Raw genomic sequence first — 22,724 nt, 5'->3', positions numbered from 1 at the left:
TCCCTTCAGCCCCTTCAGCTCTCTAGGGTTCCCCCCTCCTTGCATATTGGATTTTATGTTTTATATTTACTGTTACTGTCCCCTGTATTTAATTAAAATTGTTTTCTATCAATGTCAATTTTGCCTTTTTATTTGCAAATTTTCTTGCCCCAGACTTTTTTTTTAATAAAATAAGACTGGTAAAAAGAAAATGTAGTGTCCTTAACGTTAACACAAACTGAGCTTGTACAGAATTCAAGAATTTCAAGAATTTTAAATCCTTGATTTAAAAAGGGAATATGTTGTCTCTTTAGATGTTTCCAGAGAGAAACAGAGTGAACACAGGAAACTCTAGAAGTTGTATCACTTGTTTAAGTTTTAGGCTGTTTTCCGATAAATCACAGTAGGTTAAGTTAAAGCAACCAATCAATGGGGCGAAATTGGGGCAGAAGAGGAGGAAAGGGGAACCCGTATGGTTAATGTAGGAAATTAATAGAAACCACACTTTGCATTTGTGGTGCTGACAATCCAGTGGGGGAATGGAAGAGAGCTATTTACTGGAGGGCTTACCAAGTGTCACTTCATTTAATCCTCACAGCCACTCTGTGAAGAATTATGATCCCATTTTATAGATAAGGAAACAAAGGTTAAAAGAGATGAATCACACAAAGCCAGTAAACAGCAGAGGTAAAAATTCAGTGCAAGCCTTTCTGATTTCAAAGTCGCTGTTCTTTACATGAGGTAGGATTAGAAACCGAAGGCGCTTAAAGCTCACTTATTACTGTGAAGAAGCGACACTGGATAAAAGCACAATCACAGAGTACTTAGTCATCACAGAAGGCTGGACTGGGAAGCTCTGGCTATCCATAGGGACTGCCATTTACTCATCTTCGTATTGCTCGTAATATAGCAATAGATGCCCCCGTAATAGATGGCCCTGTCAGTGTTGTTGGAATAAATGATAAACTGTCACGTTTCATTCTTTGGAATGACCTTTTTTGAAAGAAAAGTTATTTAACGTGTTCACAAATTCATTCTGAAACATTACAAAATTTCCGCTGTGGTATATATTTAAACATGTTTCTCTTTCTCGGCTGCAGACATTTCTTCCCCCTCACTACTAGGGATGTAAACTCCAAGCAGACGGATTCTTTAGAACAACTGGACCTGATCCCGATTCAGTGTGTTTTTCAGTGCTGGAAAACACTTCCAAAACGAAGGATAACTAGATCATACTAAAAACTACTGTACTGCATTTAGCTTAGCTTTGGCCTAGAAAAAAATGACTAGTTAACATCCAAAAAGGTAAACGCTAGAGGACAGTCTAACAAAAAAACAAAAAGAGCGATTGGTGCGACGAGTTTTGAGCCTCGGCGCTAGCCGTCGCCCATCCTGCCGCGGAGCTGGCCGCGCCTGCGCGTTGGGTTCCGGAAGGTGGTGTTTCGGTTAGCGGGACAACGCGGCAGCGGGTCTTCAAAGCGAAGCCGGGAGTTTTCGCCACTCTTGCCGCCATGAGCCGCAGTTATAACGATGAACTGCAGTTCTTGGAAAAGGTCAATAAAAGCTGCTGGAGAATCAAGAAGGGCTTCGTGCCCAACATGCAGGTGAGGCGGGGAAGCAGGACCCGGTGCCGGGGCCTTCCCGGCTGGGGGCCCGCGGCGTGTCTCTACCCACCCGGCCCGGTTTCCTCCGAGACCTCCCGACTCCTTGCGCGCCGGGGAGACCCCTGCCCCCAGCAGAGTTCCTCCCATCCCCCAACTCCCTCCCCACCCACCCCTCCCGCCTCCGGGGCTGCCCAACCTATGCCGGCCCCACCTCCCAGATGGAGAGGTCCCCGAACCGTGAGGACGAGCAAAGCGGAGTGTGTCCAGGGAATCCCAGTAAATACGAAATTGGCCTTTGCAAAGCGTCTTCACACAGAAGTCTCATGAACCATGAGAGGTGTTACGTCCCTGAGCCTTAGAGACATTAGTGGGCTTTTACTAGGTGGCACAGCCAGTCCGGGTGCAGTTGCTGGGACTGAACTCCGCTCCTCTGAGTCATGCCGGTCATTTATATAACGTTTACTGACCTGTGTTCGCTGAACCAAGTTTCTGGCATTCACTGCTCCGTATTGGGTTTGTTTTTTTTTTTAATTGACATGCGCGGGGTTTTAATACAACGATCTTGCTTCTCGTGGCAACCTAGAAAGTTCACAGGGCAGTTTTTTGTTTTTTTTTAATATGCTCTTCGCAGTAGGGCTTTGAGCGTGAGTCGGTTACACGGCTTCCTTTACTCACCCACTAGAAGCTCAGCTAAGACGTGATGTCCAGTTCCCTTCTTTTTCCTCTGACAGGATGACGTATTCCCGATGGAGACTTGGGAGCCCGATACCAGAGAGTTTGAAAGCCAGGTCTCTGTATCTCTTGGGCTTCCTTGTCATTTGTGCTCATGCTCTTCCATTAAAGTGAAGAAGAAGGCATTTGTGAGGTTTTGGTGCATATGTTGTTAGACGGCTTTTGAAATCCCTTTAGGTGCCCTGCAAGTGTATTGAAAGTTTGTGATCCTGCGTCTTGGTAAAAGTTCCTGATAGCCACTCCACCCTTTTACTCAATATTAAAACTTATTGAGCGCCCCCTATGAGCAAAGCACTTAGCTAGACGCTGAGCGGAGAAAAAGCCCATAGTCGCAAACCTCCCTTTTGCTCTGTTTTATCCTTTGGCTAGTTTCTTTTTATGGAATCCGGTTCCCTGCAGGGAGTAGAAAATAAAAAACATATCATCCTAAGAAGATTGTAACACACACTGTTATGTTCTGTCAGCAGTTCTGGCTTAACTTTTTTTTTTTTTTTTTTAATTTTTATTTATTTATTGATGGCTGTGCTGGGTCCTCATTTCTGTGCGAGGGCTTTCTCTAGTTGCGGCAAGTGGGGGCCACTCTTCATCGCGGTGCGCGGGCCTCTCATTCTCGCGGCCTCTCTTGTCGCGGAGCACAGGCTCCAGACGCGCAGGCTCAGCAGTTGTGGCTCACGGGCCCATTTGCTCCGCGGCATGTGGGATCTTCCCAGACCAGGGCTCGAACCCGCGTTCCCTGCACTGGCAGGCAGACTCCCAACCACTGCACCACCAGGGAAGCCTGGCTTAACTTTTGATGTACACACTCCTGCTAATTCCGCCTGGGGGCAAGTCTGATTTTTGCTGGGCAGTTCCGGTTTAACTATTTGGACAACACTTTACTACCACCCCTCCCTTGGGAATGGAGAGTTGAAATCTTGATGTATTGCTCTTAAAAAGTTACTGACCTTTATGCTAGGCTTGTGTTGTATTCCCATTCTCATGAGAGTAGTGAACTTCACACTTACAATTCCTTGTCTCTCTTGGTTAATCTCCGTTCCTCCTGTAAGAACCGTGTGCTGCACTAAAAATTCCTCTTTGTTCCTTAAAAATACTTCTCTCCCATCTTCATGTCATCTTTCCATTCAGCTCCTAAATGTGTTGCTGCTGCTCCCGTAATGTCTCTTGTCTTTAAAGAGCCAGCTCAGTGTTCACAAAAAATGAACAAACTGTGAAGTGCACCCCCACCCCGGCTACCGCCTCCCTAGACTGTTGAGCCCCTTCTTCATCAGATTCTTCCGTAGTACTCTGTGCTTCTATTACAGCACTTGCCTCATTGCCCTCTACATTTTCTAGTCTGGGCTTCATGCTAGACTAGAAGTTCCACAAAATCATGATCTTGCATATTCCCTGTGTCTCCCCTACTTCCCAGTACAGTGCCTGACACATAATGAGTCCTCAGCAAATGTTTGGTGAATTAATAAATGTGGCCCTTTGGAAAATTGAGACATTTTCCGTAACTGGTATTGTTATTCATGCAGTGGTAAGATGCAGAAGTCATCTTTCTGTTAAATAAATTTCCTTGTCCAGATGATTGTTAAATCTTTGGTTCTTCAATGCTAGGCAGATCCTTCATAATATTTGATCTCTGATTAATATTAATATTGGTGTTACATAATCATGTCTTCCATTGCCCTTTGTGTGCCTCTATTGTCAAGCTTTTTTATTCTCTTAAAATTACATAGATAGTAAAACTAAGCACACAGCTATATAGCTACCTGTTAACATTTTTTTTTACTCACTGTTTACCTAAGTACAGATTTGTAAATCAGAATAGGACACAGTAAAGTGTAGTGTAGTGTGCTGTTGTCTTAGACCTAGAAAAAGTACACTTAGGTCAGATGACTGCATTTTTTTTTTTTTTTTTAAGGATTGTCTTTTTATCTATAATTAGATGGCATAACAGCATTTTACTTTTATTCTAAGCTTGTCAACACTGAAACTGTTATATTTTTAAGCGTATGTTTTTTTTTGTCTTTTTTTTTTTCATACACACACACTGTATTTTATTTTTACAAGAGATAGACTGACACCAAGCATTGTACATGGATGACCACAACAAAAGCAACAATGATTGCAATTACCAAACACGAAACACACTCATATTATGTCATAATATTGACATTCAGTCCAGTAATCCTCCACTGTAACAGCTCCTTTAGTTTGCAGTGAAAATTGATTTCTATATTCTTTGCCTCTGAGTCCCTGTGGGATTTTTTTTTTTTAATTCAAACAGAAAGTCACAAAAATTATAATCCTCATCAGTTCACTCAGATGACTGCATTTTTATGTTTAGGTCTGAGTTTTTGATTCATTTATTTTTTTCAAAACCTACTGATATTTTAGAAGCACAAGAATACTGAGACCTTTGGCCTTAGTGAGAGCATTGTTGGAAGACGTTTCTTTATCTCACACATACACACAAAATATTTTACCTGTTGAACTTTTCAATATGGCCTATGAGAGTAGGAGAATAAACAAAATGATTTGTGAACATTGTAAAATACACTTTTAAGATATATTTAAAGATGGGAACATCTTGTAGGAAGTTTTCTGCTTGTTTAAGGTAGCATGAAAGTGTTTTATAAAGAGTAAAGCAAAATAAATATTGCCTACAGTGTTTGTATTCTATCTTGTACTTATATACATCAGGTCCATGTGCGCAGACATAATTCTTCCTTTTCTTTGGTACCAGGTTGAAGGAGTTTTCTATGTGAATGATGCTCTGGAAAAATTAATGTTTGAAGAATTAAGGAATGCCTGTCGAGGTGGTGGTAAGTAAATTAGAGTTTGACATGTGGCAGTACAAGTAGTGTCTACCTTGTGGCCTGAAAAATGGTAACTCAAATAATTATAATTTAAAAATACAAAAATGTTGTCAAGGAATGATCAAGACTTCAAATGAGACGAAAACCCATTACTTATTCGTGATCACATTGTTAGCCACCTGGCCTTTTAGAAAGCACTTGGAGCTGGATGGACCTGGTTGGTTTTGCACCTAACCTCGGACAGTAATAGCAAGAGCTACCATTTATTGTGCACTTACTATGTGCCAGGCACTTTACATAGATTATCTCATGTAATTCTTAAAGTAGCTCTAAGAGGATATCTCCATTTTACAGATGTTTAAGTCAAGGCTGAGTGAAGTTTAGTCATTTTAATTTGTCCAAGGTTGCACAGTCTCTCAGTGACAGAACCAGAATTCAGATCCAGGAGTGTCTGATTACAAAGTCAGTGTACTGATTAGCCTCATTGAACTTCAGTTATCTCATCTGTAAAAGAGAGTTTATAACACCTATCTTGCAAGACTACAGGGAGGTCTAGAGATAAATATATAAAACTGTAATATAACATTCTAGTGGTGATGGTGGGATAGAAATCTAGTTTTAACCCTTTTATTTTTTTAGTCAACAAACCTAAAATAAATAAGTCTCACCGCCCCCCCCCCAACCAGGGTGTGCTGACTTGTCTGAAATGACACACAGCCAGTGACAGAGCTGAGATTAGAACCCCAGATCCCCTGACTCTCCATCCAGTGTTTTCCCAACTCTTCCAGATTGCCCTTCTTTGTCACTTAGAATAAAACCAGTACTTTTTTTTTGATATATATTATGAACAGTTAAAAGAACCCTTTTTTTATATTGACAACATAAGGTATAATGATTATGTTTCACATCTCCCTGTACAGTATTTGCAAGCAATCCTCCATGGTATGCACAGAATACTGACAGCATGTTTGTAATTAGTCTGGTTGCCCTCACTACCTTCCTGTGCATGTGCTGCCTTCTTCTCCACTTCATCTCAAACACCCTTTTATGCTTTGTCGTTTTAGCAGTCCTAACCACTACCCCTTACATTAACGCAATCTAGAAAAGTATGAATACACTTCAGCTAAAAATCAAATATGTCCTCTTTTCTAATATTAAAATTTTGTTTTCAGGTGTTGGTGGCTTCCTGCCAGCCATGAAACAAATTGGCAATGTGGCCGCCCTGCCTGGGATTGTTCATGTGAGTCTATGTTCACAGTTTTAATCACTCATATTTTTTTTTAGTCTGAAAGTTTGTTGAATGGATGAATGGCCATGCCTAACTGATAGTGGTGTCATTTAGACAGTGACCTTCAAACATCTAGAAATAACCATGGAATTTAAAGAAATAACTGAGTTTGGGTAACATCTGTTTCTGGTTGCCTTTAGCCAGAATCTATAAGTGTTTGAGAACCTTTGAAGTAGATTTTGTTTTCTTGTTGTACACATTATTCTTATATCAGTTTACCACCAGTGAAAGTTTCACTGTGGCCTCATTCAAGAGGTTGATTGGAGAAAGATTGGCAAGAAGTGTAAGGGTTAGGACTGAGGGGAGGGACAAAGGGCAATATAGCTGTTGTGGATATGATTGGAAAAGGAGGGTGGTGGCGATGGTGGGGATAGAACTGGATGGTACGAGTGGGACCCTCACCCGAGTCTACATTCAGATTCCCCCATTAGAGGTAGATGTTAAATCCATTCGACAGACATTTTTTGAGGTCTTTATGCCGGTTTCTCTGCTGGGCACTTGGGAGGAGAAATGAAAAGACATGGCTTGTGCATTTAAGGAACTCGTAAGTGTCCAGGTGTCTGCATGTATTCCTACCATGTTTTGACCTGCATTCTTCCTGGGTCAGTATCCTTTTCTAGGCCCCAGATGTAGAAATTGTACAGTTTTCATACCATCAAATGGATTACATTTGTCTCTGATTGCTTAAACACTAAAGACCTGTGTAAATCAGGTATTTTCCTCCTGTCAGCCTGACATGACCACAGTCTGTCAATGTCTAAGAATCATCTTTAAAATGTAATAATGCGTTAAAGTTAGTATGTGGTCCTCCTATATCATGTGGTACTAAGGCTTTTCTCTTTTCAGTTTTCTTAGTTAATGTCAGACTTTGTAAAAAAGTTTTTCCTGCTATATTTGGCTTTATGATTAAGAATTTTTACACCTAATTTCCACCAATAGAGAAGATTTCATGAAAACAGAATCTTGATTTAGGGAAGGCTTCAGCCCCCCAGCCTATTTGAGAGTTAGTGTCAGGTCTCTCAGGCAGCCAGAGTGCCAGTGAGATAGCTGTATTTTATTTTCTAATTCTCTTTCAGCGATCCATTGGGCTTCCTGATGTCCATTCAGGTTATGGGTTTGCTATTGGGAATATGGCAGCTTTTGATATGAATGACCCTGAAGCAGTGGTATCCCCAGGTAAGGTCACTGCGCATGTCTGCTGTCAGGTGTGTAGCTTCTCTCAGAATCGTAGCCTTTCTAAAATAGAGCACGGCTGCATTTTGTGTGTGAATGTCAGCCTCACCGTATTCTATCATTTCTTTTCCCCACTTACTGAGAGAATTAATTGTGGACACTCAGAGGCTATTAAAATATCAAGTAAAGCATATATTTATTTAAAATTATTTGGGCTCCTACTGTGTGCCAGGCACTATTCAGACGTTGGCTACAAAAGAAACTGAAACACTTCCCTGGCAAATTTTGCATCTTCTTTGTGTCCCAGTTATCTCTTAGGCAAATTGGAGTTAATAATGTTACTTACTACATAGCATTATTGTGAGGATTAAATTCATTAAGCTGTGTTAAAATACTTACAACAATGCTGGACACATAGGAAGTACTTGATAAGTGTTTACTCTCATTAGCATCATTATTAGTCACTTGTAGTTGTATACTTCTTTTCTGCTGTGGTGTGCTTTCACTGAAAATATTTCACACCGGAAGTAATATCTTTGCGTTCAGAGGCCGAAAAAAAGATGAAAGTTTGAGTTGTGTCTTGAGAGCTCTGCCTCCAGCAGCAGTGGACAAGGTCACTTCAGACAATCCTTTGCCGAGAACAATGAGAAAAGCTGCGTGAAATTTTTAAAACAGAGCCAAAAACACATCTGTTGAAACCATATAAAAACTACAGAGGCAGTAAGAATTTGTGAGGCTAAGATCTAGACGAAAAGTGCAGATACGTGAGCCCAACATTTAGCACTATTTTTCTCTTGAGGAAAAGGCAGATTTCAATCAGTAAGAACACAGATGATTTGAACAATCCTGTTACAAACTTGACACCTTGATCTCTCATATACATGTGTGGTTGTGCATGCATCCACATTACAGTGCATCCAAGAACTGTAGAGTACACATTCTTTTCAAGTGCACACAGAATGTTTACCAAAATTGACCATATACTGAACCGTAAAGCATGTCTCAAATTTCAAAGCATGGAAATCATACAGCAGCAGTTCTCAAACTTTGGGCTCAAGACCCCTTTACGTTCTTAAAATTATTGAGGGTTGATCTCAAAGGCTTTTATCAATGTTTACCTTACTGGAAATTAAAACTGAGAAAGTTTAGAAACAATAATACACAAGGACATGTCTCATTACCCCTCAGAGCAAGCATGTTATCATGTCATGTAGCCTTTGGAAAACTTCAGTTTCAGTAGACAGTAGAGAGAATACATTTAAAAGGCTAATAATGTCTTAGCATTGTTATATAATTAATCGTAAAGGCCTGAAAGAATCCCTGGGTCACACCTAAGAACCACTGATATAGAAGATACTATCCTACCACAGCGGAATTAAGTTAGAAATCACTAATAACAATAAAAACTTGGGGAAAAATAAAACATGTTTATGAGTTAAGCAATATGCATTTAAATAACCCATGGGTCAAAAACAAAAAATTGTAATGGAAACTACAGAATAATTTTAACTGACGTTAATTTAAAAAATACCTGTTTAAAAATTGTGGGTTACTGTTAACGCCATACTTGGATAGAAGTATATAGCCTTCAGTGCACAAATTAGAAAAGAAGAAAGGCTGCAGTGTCAATGATCTAAGCATCCATCTCAAAAAGTTAGAAAAAGAACAACTAATTAAACCCAGAAAATGTAGAAAGGTGGAAATAATTGAGCAAGATTAATGAAACAATATACAGTGGTAAGGATCAACAAAGCCAAAAGTTGGTTCTTTGAGAAGACTAATAGAATTCGTAAACCCCTGACAAGAGTGATCAAGAAAAAAAGAGAAGCACGTAATTCAAATTTTAATCTCTAGTCTAGATGTTACTTGTTGTTCATTACTGCCTCCTTGACCCACAAAGTACCTTTAGTATGTATTTACTTTAAATTTTGTTGTCATCAGACTTTACCCACAGAGAACCACTTTGTTGGCTCCTTTAAAACATAGCTATTTTTAAAAGAGTGGCTGTCTTTTAAACCCTTTATTAATAGTGGGAAACCACAAGTAACAAAGCCTAACTACCTGGTTTCGCTAATATTTGACTAACTTTTCCTATTTTGTAGGTGGTGTCGGATTTGACATCAACTGTGGTGTCCGCTTGCTAAGAACCAGTTTAGACGAAAGTGATGTCCAGCCTGTGAAGGAGCAACTTGCCCAAGCTATGTTTGACCACATTCCTGTTGGGGTGGGGTCAAAAGGCGTCATCCCAATGAATGCCAAGTAAGAACAAAAGTTGCCAGTAAAGGGAGTGAGAGATAATAATCACATGACCCTCACGTTCATTTCCAATGTAGGACACTTCGGAGATGGGGATTGTTCAGTCACTGTTGAGGAAGTGGTAACAAATTGTTTTTTTAAGCATGAGGTCTATAACGTTCATTAGAGACATTAGTCAATTCATGTTCATCATGACAGCCTTTGACATATGGTAGAATTCATAATAGAATAATATCCACTGATGTTTACTGAGCACTTCCTATATGCAGAGCACTGTGCTGTAGTGTAGGTATATATCATTTTGTGTAGATAATAACCCTAATATTACTCCTAGTTCACAAGAAGGGAGACTGAAGTTTAAAGAGATAATAGTAAATAAGCTAGTAAGTAAAGTCAGGATTCAAACCAAGGATCCTTTGGCTTCAGAGGCTGTATTCTGAACCCCACTGTCCTTTGTCAGTGAACCTGTATTTATTGACAACCTTCCTTTTTGGATGATAGCACTGAGTGTGTTCTTCACCTAAGATGTTGTGTATTTCCAAAGTAGAAAATTCAGTGTAAAGCTGCAGCACAGTGACCTTTTACATGGCCGTTGATGTACTGTCATAGCTCATGTAAAGCTGTGCACCTTACACTTTGCAGAAGGGTGTGCTTAATAAGTATGTATCATTAATATCTTCTGTTTTATCTTAAAGTTCATGTGAATTTTGCATTCTATTCAAATATATGTACAGACGTTAATATTAAAATGTTTTTAGCTATTACCTGTTATACAACTCCCCTTTGCCAAAAAATAAAACAAAAAAACTTGGAGTAAAATTGATACATTTGGAAGATGCTTATTCTGTGATTTTTATGTGGTCCCTGACATGCAGTCCCACTTTGAAAAGCATACCTGGAGCATCTAAATAAATTCCAAGCATCTTTACAAATATTTTAGATAGGAATTTTGTCCTAACAAGTAATGTTTGAAATGGGCTGTTGTGGTGAGGGCCCATTGATCATTGTAATCTCTCCGGGTGGTATTTTGTTTGTTTGTTTGTTTGTTTGTTTAAAGATTTATTGATTGATTGATTGATTACTATGTTGGGTCTTCGTTTCTGTGCTAGGGCTTTCTCTAGTTGCGGCAAGCGGGGGCCACTCTTCATCGCAGTGCACAGGCCTCTCACTATCGTGGCCTCTCTTGTTGCGGAGCACAGGCTCCAGACGCGCAGGCTCAGTAGTTGTGGCTCACGGGCCTAGTTGCTCCGTGGCATGTGGGATCTTCCCAGACCAGGGCTCGAACCCGTGTCCCCTGCATTAGCAGGCAGATTCTCAACCACTGCGCCACCAGGGAAGCCCTCCGGGTGGTATTTTGGAAGAGGGCTAGACCTTAGGTGAAGATCAGAGCTTTTTCCTTCTAAGGGTTTAACGTGTGTGCACCTCAGCTTCAAAGTGCAGGTGCAGTAAAGCGACGTAGTACTTCTGTGAAGGTGGGAATAGACCTTAAAATTTAACCGGTGTGGCCTGAGGACATTGAGATAGCTTTGTTTGTTAGTTGTAATTTTTCATAAGTTACTATGAAAAGTTAGTGTAGCTGTAGTAAAGTCGGTGGTAGATAATGATGTTTGATGATGGTTATAAATTTTCTGTGGCTGCTTAATCACCACCTCATAGAATTCAGGATCAGAGAGAGAAATAGGATTTGAAAAGTAGGGTCTGTGTAAACGTCAAGAACGATAATCAGCTGTAATGTGGCATTTATAATTTTAATATTCAATTACTTATGTAACTGCTTTTCCTCAAAAAACTAGAGTTGCTGAGAGCATGAACTACATCTAGCACGATGCCTGATACACAGGCAATAGTCAGTACAGGACTTTCTTTTGCCCTTTGAGATGTGGTCATCTTTAGATTTTGATCTGCCTTGGCTGTGAAATGATCTGCACCTTGTTACTCACTCAGAGACTTGGAGGAGGCCTTGGAGATGGGCGTGGACTGGTCCCTGAGAGAAGGCTACGCCTGGGCGGAAGACAAGGAGCACTGTGAGGAGTACGGGAGGATGCTGCAGGCCGACCCCAACAAGGTCTCTGCCAGGGCTAAGAAGAGAGGCCTGCCCCAGGTAACACTCGCTTTGGAGGGGAAGTGTTCAGTTTTTTCATATTTTGTTTTGGTTGGGAGGAAAAAAGAAATCTGTCTTCCATGTAATAAATGTACCCCAGCTTTTTTCACATCAAAAGGAACACACATTTGTTTGTTTATGCTTCATTCTTAATCTTTTAAAAAGCTATCAGGAGCTTGCAGATGTTCATAAAATAAAACAAGATGTCATGAATTAGAAGTGGATGGGAGGAAAATGGGATATGATTATAAGGCTTAAAATGTATACCAAAATTGCATATGTACAAACTTTGACAATCTACAGATTTGGCTGAAAGTTTTCTAGCATCCAAGATGACAACAGACACCTTGTCGGTTCATGGTGTCCATGAGATAAAAATATACCAGATGTTTGAAGTTTACAGCAAATTGTGATGGCTTTGCCACTAAATTCACTGTGACCTTGGGCAAGTCTCTTTCGCCTGTCTGGGTCTCATTTTCTCATCCGAAAATTGAGATAGTTAAAACTAGGCAGTCTCTAAGACTTTTCCAACACTGCCATTCTTTGGGTCTGTAAAGCATCTGTTAGCTCCAGTTATGGGATATATTCTTCCAGTGATGGATAGTGGTAGGTGTCAGTGAACTCACAGATATTTCAAAAATCATTTGAACTTGGACTTTGTGTAAGAGTCAGCATTCACCAGAGTTCACCCCAAAATTTGACCCTTCTCTCCATGATGTTTAAATTGTCCTGTGAGCCATTTGGTGGTTCGAGTTTTCGTTTATGATGCTTTTAATGTGCTGTACCTCAAGCAGATAATTATATAATAAACTGCAGGAACTGGTCTACATTATTTCAGTTGTGTGGGATATTACTTTAAATGAATGAAGCATTTCTAAGCTTAGAAGTTTTTTTGTTACACTGTTTGTGTGGTTATCTTTTTGTTTTTATTGGGTTTTTTTTACCTATTTGCTTTGCAAATGAATTTTTTCAAACCTGAATAGCAGCTATTTTATCATACATTCTCACATTTGCAGTTGGGGACCCTGGGAGCAGGCAACCACTATGCAGAAATCCAGGTTGTGGATGAGATTTTCAATGAGTATGCTGCTAAGAAAATGGGTATCGACCATAAGGGACAGGTGTGCGTGATGATCCACAGTGGAAGCAGAGGCTTGGGCCACCAAGTAGCCACAGGTATATTCTGGACCTAATTTTTGGCTTGGTGCTAAAATGTACATTTTGTGGGGAACCATACAGAGATTAAAGGGAGAAAGTGCTGGAACTGTGCTGTGCAGGTTTTTACCCTGGTTTTCCTAACTAGCAGAAATTAACTTCACTGGGCCTTAACTTCCTTGTCTGAAAAAAATGGGAATAATAATTATTTCATATGGTGTTGTCAGAGGCTCCAGTTACCATATTTACTCTTACAGGTTACTATTACTGTCTGACCAAGAAAGAGCAGTAAAGACTTTAAATTGTAGAGTTTATGATATATGCTGGAATATGTCTTAGACACCTACCTGTACTGCAAGATTAGGTGTTACAGTGGATTCAGAGATGAAATAACAAGGGCTTCGCCCTCAAATTGTCTCATGCGAGAGATGTCATGTTCATTAAGAAGAAAAAGTAAAGACAGAAGGTATAGTAATTGATAAAATACTATGGAAGAGACAAAATAAAGTGTTTAGGGAAAAGATTTTAGAGATGACTTCATGGACATATAACATATGCAGTTTGAACAATCACACACGCAGAACATTCATGACCGGAAGACAGTGTGAACAAAAGCAGGAGGCAGGGAAATAGTAGAAAGGTCACTTTGGACCGTTTGTACGATGAGTGAAAGGATTTATGAATATAGAAAAAGTTACATAGACACGTGGAAATTACTGTAAACTCTAAATTGCAATTATGGTTCATCCTTGTATGTACATTTCGTTCTGTGGGAATCTAACAATTTGTGCCAGCCTGGCCTGTTAGAATATTTTGTCTAGCAAATATATAGAGCATTGACTAGTATTTCTGAACTTTTACTGAGTTCTGCTCTACTCTTTATCATGGATTTGATTTGCATGCAGAAGGTCTAGCAACTTGTCTCCAGTTCTTTTAGGTTAAGTCACTAAAAATTATTTTTAAAAACCATGATGGCAATAAAATGTATTTTATTACTTCTCGTTCATGCACATGCCAGGAAGGGAGTAACTCAGACCACCTTCCATTCCCCTTGCAAGTCCTGGAGGGCAGGTGTTCTCTTTGGAGCCCGCATATATTGTGTTACATAGCTCTGACAGAAGATTCTCGGTAAATATATCTTGACCAATAAATAGATGAGCTCAGAAACACTTTAAAGGGAAAATTGTATTTTACTTGTTTCTTTGTAGAATGGTTTTGAATGTAGCCCACCTTTCTGCAGTAAATCTGAATTATAAAGGGAAAGCTGGCTGGTTTGGACTTGTTGCTCTCTCTCCTTTCAGATGCGCTGGTAGCTATGGAAAAAGCCATGAAGAGAGACAAGATTATAGTCAATGACCGTCAGTTGGCTTGTGCTCGAATCGCTTCCACAGAGGGTCAGGACTACCTGAAGGGAATGGCAGCGGCTGGGAACTATGCCTGGGTCAACCGCTCTTCCATGACCTTCTTAACCCGTCAGGTACAGTTGAGGTTGCTTGTCTGTTCCCAGTTATACACGATGAAGTTAAGTAATTTAAAACATAATGTATTCAAATCAAAGCCTGTAGAATTTGGTTTTGGAAATGTATGTAATAGATATTCAAAATATTGGCAAAGTGTCCAAGCTTTTGGTGTGTCCTTCAGCTAACTCAGCAGGGTATCAGGAGAGGGGAGAAGAGAAGCCAGAATTATTCCTGGAATTTGCCTTGAGCAGCGGAGAGGGTAGAAGTGCCGTTCACTGAGATTCAGAAGGCTGAAGAAGAAGCACCTCTGACAGGTTCCATCAAGATTAGTTGGACTTTATGGAGTGGAGTTTGCTCTGTGGTCTAAAAACAGTTTTTGTCCTTTACATGAAGATTAATAATTCTGCTATTTTTGAACTCTTAAATCCCTCACTCCCTTCCAACAGACCTTCCAAAATCAATAAGTTCTGAAGAGCTGGTTCTGCCACTTTTAACGTAAGCTTTTTCTCTTAGGCTTTTGCCAAGGTCTTCAACACAACCCCTGATGACTTGGACCTACATGTGATCTATGATGTTTCTCACAATATTGCCAAAGTAGAACAGCATGTGGTGGATGGAAAGGAACGGACTCTGTTAGTACACAGGAAGGGATCCACCCGAGCTTTCCCTCCTCACCATCCCCTCATTGCGGTTGATTACCAAGTACGTACTGAGCCATTTGTGGTTTTAAGCAGTGGGGGCATGATTTAGACGGTTCTAAATACGTAAGAATTTAAACAGGAAAGCAGCAATTGTGAAAAGAAAACAGTCTGTCATCCATGAGAACAGTGATTTCCAGTCTTCTCTGAAGCATGACTCCCCGCATCATCTGTGCTTGCAGTGTGCTGTAGTGCTGCATGGAGAATATTCTACTCCATTAAGATGCACTAAGATTATCTTTTTAAGGCCTTTGAATGATTAGAAGACAGGATTAAGATTAAACTCAGTCTGTTTCATTCCTCTTATCCTTTTGGTGTCTGGCTGTGATAGAGTTAGAAAGACCCTTAACCTACCATTTCACAGATGAGGAAACAAGCCTGAGAGGGCAGATGCCTTGCTCAGGATGGTTCTTCCTAAAAACACTTCACTACACATTTGAGTTTTGCTTTGCTCTTACCTTAAGCCTGTCTTCTGCTGCCTTCCTGGTCCTCACATTTTTCCTCCCATCCTCTTCCCTTGCCTCTCAACTATCAAAGAATCAAAATAATATCTTAATATAGTTGTGAGAGCAGTGCATTTAAAGGCCCTGGTTTCTCCACAGTCCTCCAATGCAAGAGGAAATTTAAATCTCAGACGTAGAAAGCTCTTGCTTTTCTAAATTGTAACATGTTTGATTTGTGTGCTTCCTCAGCTCACTGGACAACCAGTGCTCATTGGCGGCACCATGGGAACCTGTAGCTATGTTCTCACTGGCACTGAGCAGGGCATGACCGAGACCTTTGGAACAACTTGTCATGGAGCGGTGAGTTATGAAAACAGAAACTTACTTAGAAATGTTCTCTTCAATGTAGTCATTGTTTTGCATTTTGACAGGTAAATGTACTTGGTTGAGCATTAACAAAGTTGAGGTTTGGGTTTGTCTTGTCTTCTACCTGAATTTATCCCCGTAATATATACTGTCTAGTGAACTAACTGAGGTCACCAAGTATCTCGACCTTAGTGGGGTCATTGTACGGCCAGGGACTGTTCCTCAACTCTGTGAGTCCACAAAATCCAGATTGAGAAATTGTCACACTGGCATAACTGATAAAACTTTACCTGATGCAAATTTACATCACAATGTATCTCAATGATTCACAGACCTAGCCATTAGCATAATTTGTTCCTTACTGGGTGGGTCCACTCGAGATTTGGAGGATATGCCCCAATTTGCAAATCAGGACCCATGTGTAGACTGCACGCCTATTTCAATATATTGCCTCTTCTAAGCCAGGGGTTGGTAAACTTTCTATAAAGCACCAGACAGTAAATATTTTAGGCTTTTGGGGCTGTAAGATCTCTGTAGCAGCTATTCTATTGTGCCATTTTAGTAGAAAAGCAGCCGTAGACAATACATAAACAAATAGGTATTGCTGTGTGCTAATAAAACTGTATTTACAAAAACAGGTAGTAGGCCAGATTTGGCCCACAAACCAGTTTTCCAACTGCTCTTCTAAGCCATCAGAGTTCTTAGCTGGTGATGGAGTGGAAAATAGAAACTGTCTATGATATCTTCTCAGTAGGACAGACCCTCACATATATATTAACCCTACGTTTTTTCCTCTGATCCTTTCTCATTTCCAGTTGCCTCCCAACTCCTAACTTTAACCCAGTGATCAAAACCATCTCCCCACACACATTAGGAGTGTCTCAGGGCATTTTCTGTTGTCGCAGTGGGGGAGGGGAATTGTGCTGTTGGCATCTAGTGGGTAGAGGGCAAGGATGCCGCTCAGCATCTTATAACGTATGGGACAGTCCCCGCAACAGTTCCCTCATCCAAGATGTCAGTAAGTGCTAAGGTGGAGAAACTGTTTTAAACCACAAAGAGCACAAAGTTTTTGTGATGATAGACAACTGATTACAATTTTAAATTAACATATTTATATGTAATTGATAATTAATAGTGATTAGATACACAAAACTAAGTCTTTAAATGCTAAATGCTTTGTAGATGTAAATTTGTCTTCCAAAAGGATGAGTCTTACAACAAAAAGCACATTACGGGGTTGATTAAATAGAAAAAGACTCTCTTATTTCTTTTTTTAGTTTAAAAAGAAGTCAAGGAAAAGGCATATATGATCCTAAGGGTTTAAATAATTGCTGGGGTTGAACATAAATTGGAGCTCAGAATTTATAAATGAAGTTCATTCCTTTCCCAATCTAGGGCCGCGCACTGTCCCGAGCAAAGTCAAGGCGTAATTTAGATTTCCAGGATGTCCTAGACAAATTGGCAGACATGGGAATTGCAATCCGTGTTGCTTCACCCAAGCTGGTTATGGAAGAGGTAAGTGAAATTTTGATAAGTATTCAGCATAAAACTGTTTATAATTTATGCCAGTACACGGAGACAGCAATTTTTAGTATTGCTAATAGAAATGTTTTTTTAAAAAATAACCTCAGTTACAGTCTATCATTGTCTTCTCTTTTGTTTGGAGGTTAATTATGAGCTGGGTCCATAAGAATGATTTTTACCATTCATGTATAGTCTTTGTCTACATATTAAAAGCTTTAAATTTAGTTTGAGCTGACTCATCTTAACCTTTCTTTTGCACAACTGTATACTTAACAGTTAAATTTGAAAGCAAATTTGAAAAGGTAGGGGGGAAATGTTTGAGAAAATGGGTTTTTTTGATTCATAAGGGAGCAAAGATTTTGTTTAAATTACATGTATGTATATGTACACATATGTACATATTTAAATTAGAAGCAACATAACTTCCTTTTAAAAGTTTAAGAGAAAAGAAAAATTGTCATCCAAAAATTCTGTGCCTTGACATAACTATTACCTCCTTTTTTAAGATGCTTATTGCCATTTTTTCCCTAAATGCTTTTTTAAACTGGTTATAATCATAGTTTACAAACATTTTATAGTCCTTTTTTAAATTTAACACATTATTATAATATTGTTTACGTCATTTTTTAACTATTGAGAAATATTCTACTAGCTAAGTACCGTAAGTTTCTGCCCATAGTGGATGTTCAAGTAGTTTCCACATCTTTGCTACTCTAAATTAAGTTGTACTGTGAGTCTTCATGCATGAAGCTTTCCTCCAGATGTTTTAATAATTAGAGTGAAATCTCAAAAGCGGAGTTACTGAGTTAAAGAGTATGACAAAGCTTTATTTTTTTACAGCTTAATTTTTCACCTGATTTTAATTAAGAGGTTTTAGAAAATACAAAGAAGGAAACATCTAGAATTCCACCAACCAGAGATAACCACTATTAACATTTGGTATACTTTTTACTTGCACATTTTACATATGATTTTTTTCACTCATCCAGCTAATACTTATTAAACATCTGCTATAGTTAGGAACTGTTCTAGGTGCTAGGGATATTGCAGTGAACAAAACAAACATAAATCCTTTCCTGTGAAACTTACCAAATAGTAAAATGTATAGTGTGTAGAATGATGGTAAGTGCTACAAAGTAAAAATGGGAAGGGGGATAGGGACAGACTGGGAGTGGGTGCAGTTTTAGATAGGGTGTAGTGAGGTGGTATTTGAGTGAAGACCTGAGAGGGGTAAGGGAATAGGCTATGTGGGTATCTAGGGGTAAGCTTTCCAGGCAGGGAGGATGGCAAGTGCAGAAACTCTAAGGCCAGATCATACTTGGAGGTTCAAGAAACGGTGTGGAGGCCAGTGTGACTGGAGCGAGCAAGAGGGAGAGAGAGGTAGGGGTGCCAGATCGTGTGGGTCCTTGTTTTATCCTTTACAAATGGAGTTTTGCTCTTCCTCTGAGTGAGGTGAGGGGAAGACTTGGGAGAATTTTGAGCAGAAGAATAACATGATCTAACTGATGTGTTTGCATGCGGTTGAGAAGAATCTAGAAGAGAAATCGATGATGCAGGAAAGAGTGGGGAATTACTAGAGAAGTGTCCTTGAGTAGATGAAAGGAGGTGGGATCTGGTGGGGTTGGTCTTTGCTAGGAGCTTAGGTAATTCATCCTTAATAAAAGGAGAGAAGGTACAGATGCTGGTAGTCAGGGAAGATATGGTAAGAGAGTTTATGGAGATGCTGTTCTGGTTGTTTCTGTTTTTTCAGTGTAATAGGAAGTAGGGCCAGCAACAGAGTGAGGATGCAGGAGAAGGTATAAAATCATCATCTAAGAAAGTGATTGGCCTAGTGAAATTTTGGGTGATTGCCAGCAGCGTCAAGGGCCCACTTGAGCTTAAATTCAGTGGTTGGGTGTTTTTCAGCTACATCCAACTGTATAGGTGCAGGCATGAAATAGATGTTGAGTTTCCTTTAACCAGGGTTGCAAGTACAGCACAGTAAAGGAGAAGCAAGGTTGTTGAAGGGTGTTGCAAAGGGATTGTGGGTCTTGTGGGGTTAAAGGATTGTTGGAGGTGGAAACCTAGGCTGTCTGGGATGCTGGGAGCTGAGACTGTGGAGGAGTTGTAATCATTGGTAATGAAGAGTTCTGGGGGATGACTCTGGGAGTGAATGGCTGAGGTAAGCATTGAAGGAGTGGGAATCAAGAAACTAGGAAGCCAAGTTACTGAAAGAATCCTCTTCCTGGATATTGAAATCGTTCTGAATTATAGCAGGAGAGGGTGAGGGTGACCCAGGAGCTAGAAAACTTCAAGTAACAATGGGGATCAGACTCTAGCAGATGATTGCAGCAAGAAGAGTAGTGGGTGGTATAAATGGTGACTGCAACATTCAAAACTGGGAGAAAGGAGGGAGAATGGTCTGGAAGGAACCATGAAGAGCAAGGACACCTGTCTCACCTCTCAACCTAATGGCATGACCCAGTTTGGGAGAGAAAACAGCTACCACTTCAGAAAGTTGGAAGCAGAAGTAGTATCCTCAGCGGAGGTCCATGTTTCAGCAAGAACAAGAAAGTGAAGGGAATGTTTAAAGAAGAAAGGAAGAAGTTCTTTGCCTTTGACTCAGTGGAAGGAGTTCAGAGGCCACAGTGGAAATGTTTCAGAAACTGGAAGGGAATAGGAGATGGGCTAGAAAGGCGTGTGTACAGAGCCCCACGGGAATCAGTCTGAGAGACCTAAGCTTGCTGTGTTGACATGAGTGGAGATAAAGGGTGTGTGTGGTGAGATTTGTTCTAATGGTGGCAAGACAGAAGGAAGGGGGGAGGTCTTACTAGAAACTCACAGAAATAAATTGTATGTGTGTGTATGTATACCCAGGTATGCATACACATATATAGTGTTATATACATGAATGTAATAACCTTTCCTTATTGTGAAGGTAATACATGGTCATTCCAGGAATTTTGACAACTGTAGAAATATATAATAAAAGAAAATCAAGGGGGCTTCCCTGGTGGCGCAGTGGTTGAGAATCTGCCTGCCAATGCAGGGGACACGGGTTCGAGCCCTGGTCTGGGAAGATCCCACATGCCACGGAGCAACTGGGCCCGTGAGCCACAATTACTGAGCCTGCGCGTCTGGAGCCTGTGCTCCGCAACAGGAGAGGCCGCGATAACGAGAGGCCCGCGCACCGCGATGAAGAGCGGCCCCCACTTGCCGCAACTAGAGAAAGCCCTCGCACAGAAACGAAGACCCAACACAGCCATAAATAAATAAACAAAGAAAAGTTTAAAAAAAAGAAAAGAAAAGAAAATCAAAATTGCCAGTAACTCCACCATCCAAAGACAGTTACCACTAACAGGATGATTTGGTACATTTCCTTCCAGTTGGGTGTTAGTGTATATGCTTTATTCAATTACATTTACTGCTTTTCCTACTTATACAAGTGATATATGTTCTTTGGGGAAATTTAGAGAAATACAGAAAAAATATAAAATGAGATGAGAGTGTCATCATACTACTGCCTTCCCAACACTGAGCTTAAGCATCTTTTAAACCTTTGCCTATTTGATAGGCAGAAAAAAGAAAAAACAAAACCAACTCAGTACTGTTTGAATGTGCATTTTTTAAATTACAAGTGAAGATTAATGCTTTTCAAGATTCCATTTTAAGTCGACTTTTCCTCCCCTGCAGGCACCTGAGTCCTATAAGAATGTAACTGATGTGGTGAACACCTGCCATGATGCCGGAATCAGCAAGAAGGCCATTAAACTGAGACCGATTGCTGTTATCAAAGGATAGAACCCTGACCGCAGCCACCGGACACCGCTGACCCTCACTGAAGTGGACGTAGACTGAAACGCTTTTCAGACGTCAGACTCGAGACCTGACAGGTTCCAGGGTGTGTAGGTGTAGCTGCCCGTTCCAGAATGGCTGGCGGGGAGGCTCCTGATTCAGGAGCCCATGTTGTAAACTTTCCTTCTGGGAGGAGTCACAATGCCTCCATTTGGAAAGGGATGTATATGCTTCCTCCCTGATTATCCCACAGGTTTTTAGGAAAATCTGTTAGGGGGTGGGGATAAGTCAAGAAACTGCCTTACTTAGTCATACAAGTCTTTAATCATCAGAATGAAGTTCTTTACACCAACGTCTGTTTCCAGCCTGAGAGGTGTCATGAAGAACAATGTATTAAATAGGAAGGTTTTGGAATGTTTCTTTTTGCCCTCTGTCAGTTTGTCCATTTAGCCACTCATATACCCCCTTCCCCTGCACTGAGCAAAACCCTAAATACCATTCTTACTTGGAGCATATCAAAGGGTCATAGCAAGATGTTAGATGGATAATGAGACACGTTATGGAGGGGTTATGTGTGGAGGTGTAGGGATAGGGACCCAAAAGAGAAAGTAATTCAGCGTAGACTTGCTACCTTTGTCATTCTAACTATAAGGCAGACTTTTGACTTCCCTATAAAAATGGCATCAGCTGGTATCTTTAATTAGGCCTAGTCTGGCAGACTTTTCTTGAATAATAACTTGCACAGCAGCAGCAGAGAACCCTCACATAATACAGATATCTTTACATTTATGATCAAATTATTATAAAAGCATCAAATGGCCGCAGCTCTGATGTTAATGGTTACTCTGTGTTGACAGGTTGGCTAGTCCTTGTGCCACCTAATCAGATTAGGTATTATATACTGTGACACCCAAAGATGTTAACGTTATAGGTTACTAAGGCCATAGTTGAGTCTAAACAGCCAGTAAAATAGAAGAATCTAATAAAGTTGTAATATGTTGTTTATATTTTGTGCTTAATGTTTTATGGCTTAGGATAATTAGTATTTTTTCTTGATTCACTTTGGACAGTGTTTCTGTTTTCTGATTTTCTCCCTGGTTGCTTTCAGCGATGCGCCCTAAAAGATATTATTTTCTAACACTTATCTCTCAACTTATAATAAAACCCCCCCATTGGAGTGTCTTCCAAATGCTGTTTGGAAGGCTAGAGAAAAGCAGACTTCCTCTGAAAAATGTATGATATGAAATAGCATGTCTTGACTCTTGAGCACTCGGTAACTTTAATGGTTTTGATGGTAGAGTTTGAAAGATCAGTAAGTTAGTAATCGTAATGCAATAATTATGCATTAGTTATGCCTCCAGATTGGA

The 22,724-nt window shown here is 40.1% G+C and overlaps 1 protein-coding gene across 1 annotated transcript; it reads left to right on the top strand.

Annotated features, from left to right (window-relative positions):
- Nucleotides 1–1,395: 1,395 nt before the first annotated feature.
- RTCB (RNA 2',3'-cyclic phosphate and 5'-OH ligase) lies at nt 1,396–22,362 on the top strand. The gene is made up of 12 exons (XM_068559918.1): nt 1,396–1,583; nt 5,047–5,125; nt 6,292–6,359; nt 7,484–7,583; nt 9,683–9,839; nt 11,781–11,937; nt 12,954–13,113; nt 14,394–14,569; nt 15,066–15,254; nt 15,943–16,053; nt 17,455–17,574; nt 21,256–22,362. The coding sequence occupies exons 1-12, from the start codon at nt 1,491–1,493 to the stop codon at nt 21,361–21,363; spliced, it is 1,518 nt and encodes a 505-aa protein (XP_068416019.1). The 5' UTR covers nt 1,396–1,490; the 3' UTR covers nt 21,364–22,362.
- The last annotated feature ends 362 nt before the right edge of the window (nt 22,363–22,724 follow it).

The sequence above is a fragment of the Eschrichtius robustus genome, chromosome 13 (genome assembly GCF_028021215.1).
Source record: "Eschrichtius robustus isolate mEscRob2 chromosome 13, mEscRob2.pri, whole genome shotgun sequence".
In the NCBI taxonomy this organism is placed as follows: domain Eukaryota; kingdom Metazoa; phylum Chordata; class Mammalia; order Artiodactyla; family Eschrichtiidae; genus Eschrichtius; species Eschrichtius robustus.
The sequence above is the reverse complement of the archived record's forward strand: the minus strand, read 5'-3'. Positions and strand labels throughout refer to the sequence as shown.